A 1803-nucleotide genomic window follows, 5' to 3' on the forward strand; every position below is an offset into this window, starting at 1 on the left:
TAGAGCTGGATTTGCTAGCTGCTGAAGAAGTATCTGGTCAGGGAGTAGCACTGTTTACTTTGAGAACAAAACCATGACACCCTTTAGCGAATTCGAGGAAAGTGTCTATCGTAATGCTTTGACCCCCTAAGTGACACGTGATACCGCAGCCATCGCCAAGTCCGAGAATGCTTGTTAGGCGACGAGGCTGAGGAGAATTGTTGTATATCCTGGCCAGCGACTTCACTCCCCAAGTTTTGCAGTCCAGCCTACAACCTGGTAGGCAATTGGTTGTAAACTAGCGAGCTCCAATGGCAGCTAGATCAACTATACGACCTCTGCTGCATGCAGCTCAACCGCGATTCCTATTTTCAACATCCACCCGATGTCTATCCAACACCACCCGAAGAACAGACTCTCCTGGTCGAGCCCAGCCTACGGATAATGTCAAAACCACACATTTTGGATTCGAAACAGTCGCAGAAGCAGATAAGGAAGCTAGAGGTAGTCTTCCAGCTCTTCAGCAGGTCAACTGAGCTGATTGGAGTTATATGCAGTGGCGGGAGTCTTCAGCAATGTAGCAGCCTCGTACGACACGATGAACGACTTTATGTCTCTCGGTATCCATCGATTATGGAAGTCAGTAACCCAAGTCTTTGGTTACTCTCCACACTCTCTACAACCAGCTCTTTTAGTAGGATGCCTACCAAGCTCCGTACTAACAGCGTCATCAGAGACTATTTCGTCCGCTCCCTTAACCCAGGCTCATCCTCCAGTAGCTCCTCTCCCTCCCCTGGCTGGACTATGCTCGACATCGCCGGCGGCACGGGCGACATCGCATTTCGCCTTCTCGACCACGCCACTCACATCAACAACTCGCCGCAATCAACCATCACCATCTCGGACATCAACCCGGCCATGCTTGCTGAAGGCAAGAAACGCTCCCTGCAGACCGCCTACGCTAACTCCCCACGCCTCTCCTGGCTCGTTGCCAACGCCGAGACCCTTTCATCCGTGGAAAGTAACAGCATAGACCTTTACACCGTCGCCTTCGGCATACGGAATTTTACTGACAAGGACAAGGCGCTGAGGGAGGCGTATAGGGTGTTGAAGCCCGGAGGCGTGTTTGCGTGCTTGGAGTTCAGCGGGGTGACGAACCCGGTGTTTGATGCCGTGTATAAGAGGTGGAGTTTTGGTGCTATTCCCTTGATTGGGCAGTTGGTGGCGGGGGATAGGGCCAGCTATCAGTATTTGGTAGAGAGTATCGAGAAGTTCCCGAAGCAGGAGGAATTCAGGGATATGATCAAGAGAGCGGGCTTTGTTGTGCCTGGAAAGGGGTGGGAGGATCTCACTGGAGGGATTGCAGCGATTCACAAGGGGATCAAGCCGGTTGCGAAGCTGTAAATTATGCAGATAGATGTATCATAAGGTACGATATCACGGGTTTGGGCGTTTTAAAAACACGAGGCTTTCGTGAAATGCATTCGTTGATTTCTATGCTAACACCATCGTATCACCAGCCAAGTCTCCTGTCTCCCGGCTAACTAGAATACAGGCTGATTGTTTCCAATGCCTCGAAGAATGCCGGCAGAACCACGTGACCTTGACCGATCACTACCACAATCAACCCTCTAAACCACTTACTACCAGTAACCCTTGTAGCCTTCGAACCACGGATCATAAGAAGCTCCGAGCAGACATAATTGCAATATCATTATGGTCTAGTATAGAAATTTCTAGTAGAATATCGGACCGCTGTAGCTAAGAGCACACGTAAGAAGAGATCGCATCATTGTAAGCGGCATAATCGCTTTTGGTCAAGTC

General features: G+C 50.2%; 1 protein-coding gene across 1 annotated transcript; it reads left to right on the forward strand.

Annotated features, from left to right (window-relative positions):
* Positions 1-290: 290 nt before the first annotated feature.
* L3040_000250 (uncharacterized protein) lies at positions 291-1383 on the forward strand (the record flags this gene model as incomplete). The annotated part of the gene is made up of 3 exons (XM_007297428.1): positions 291-483; positions 537-618; positions 714-1383. The coding sequence occupies 3 exons, from the start codon at positions 291-293 to the stop codon at positions 1381-1383; spliced, it is 945 nt and encodes a 314-aa protein (XP_007297490.1).
* Between the last annotated feature and the right edge of the window lie 420 nt (positions 1384-1803).

Source organism: Drepanopeziza brunnea, assembly GCF_022702325.1.
Source record: "Drepanopeziza brunnea f. sp. 'multigermtubi' strain 214-2 chromosome Unknown ctg1, whole genome shotgun sequence".
Taxonomy (NCBI): Eukaryota; Fungi; Ascomycota; class Leotiomycetes; order Helotiales; family Drepanopezizaceae; genus Drepanopeziza; species Drepanopeziza brunnea.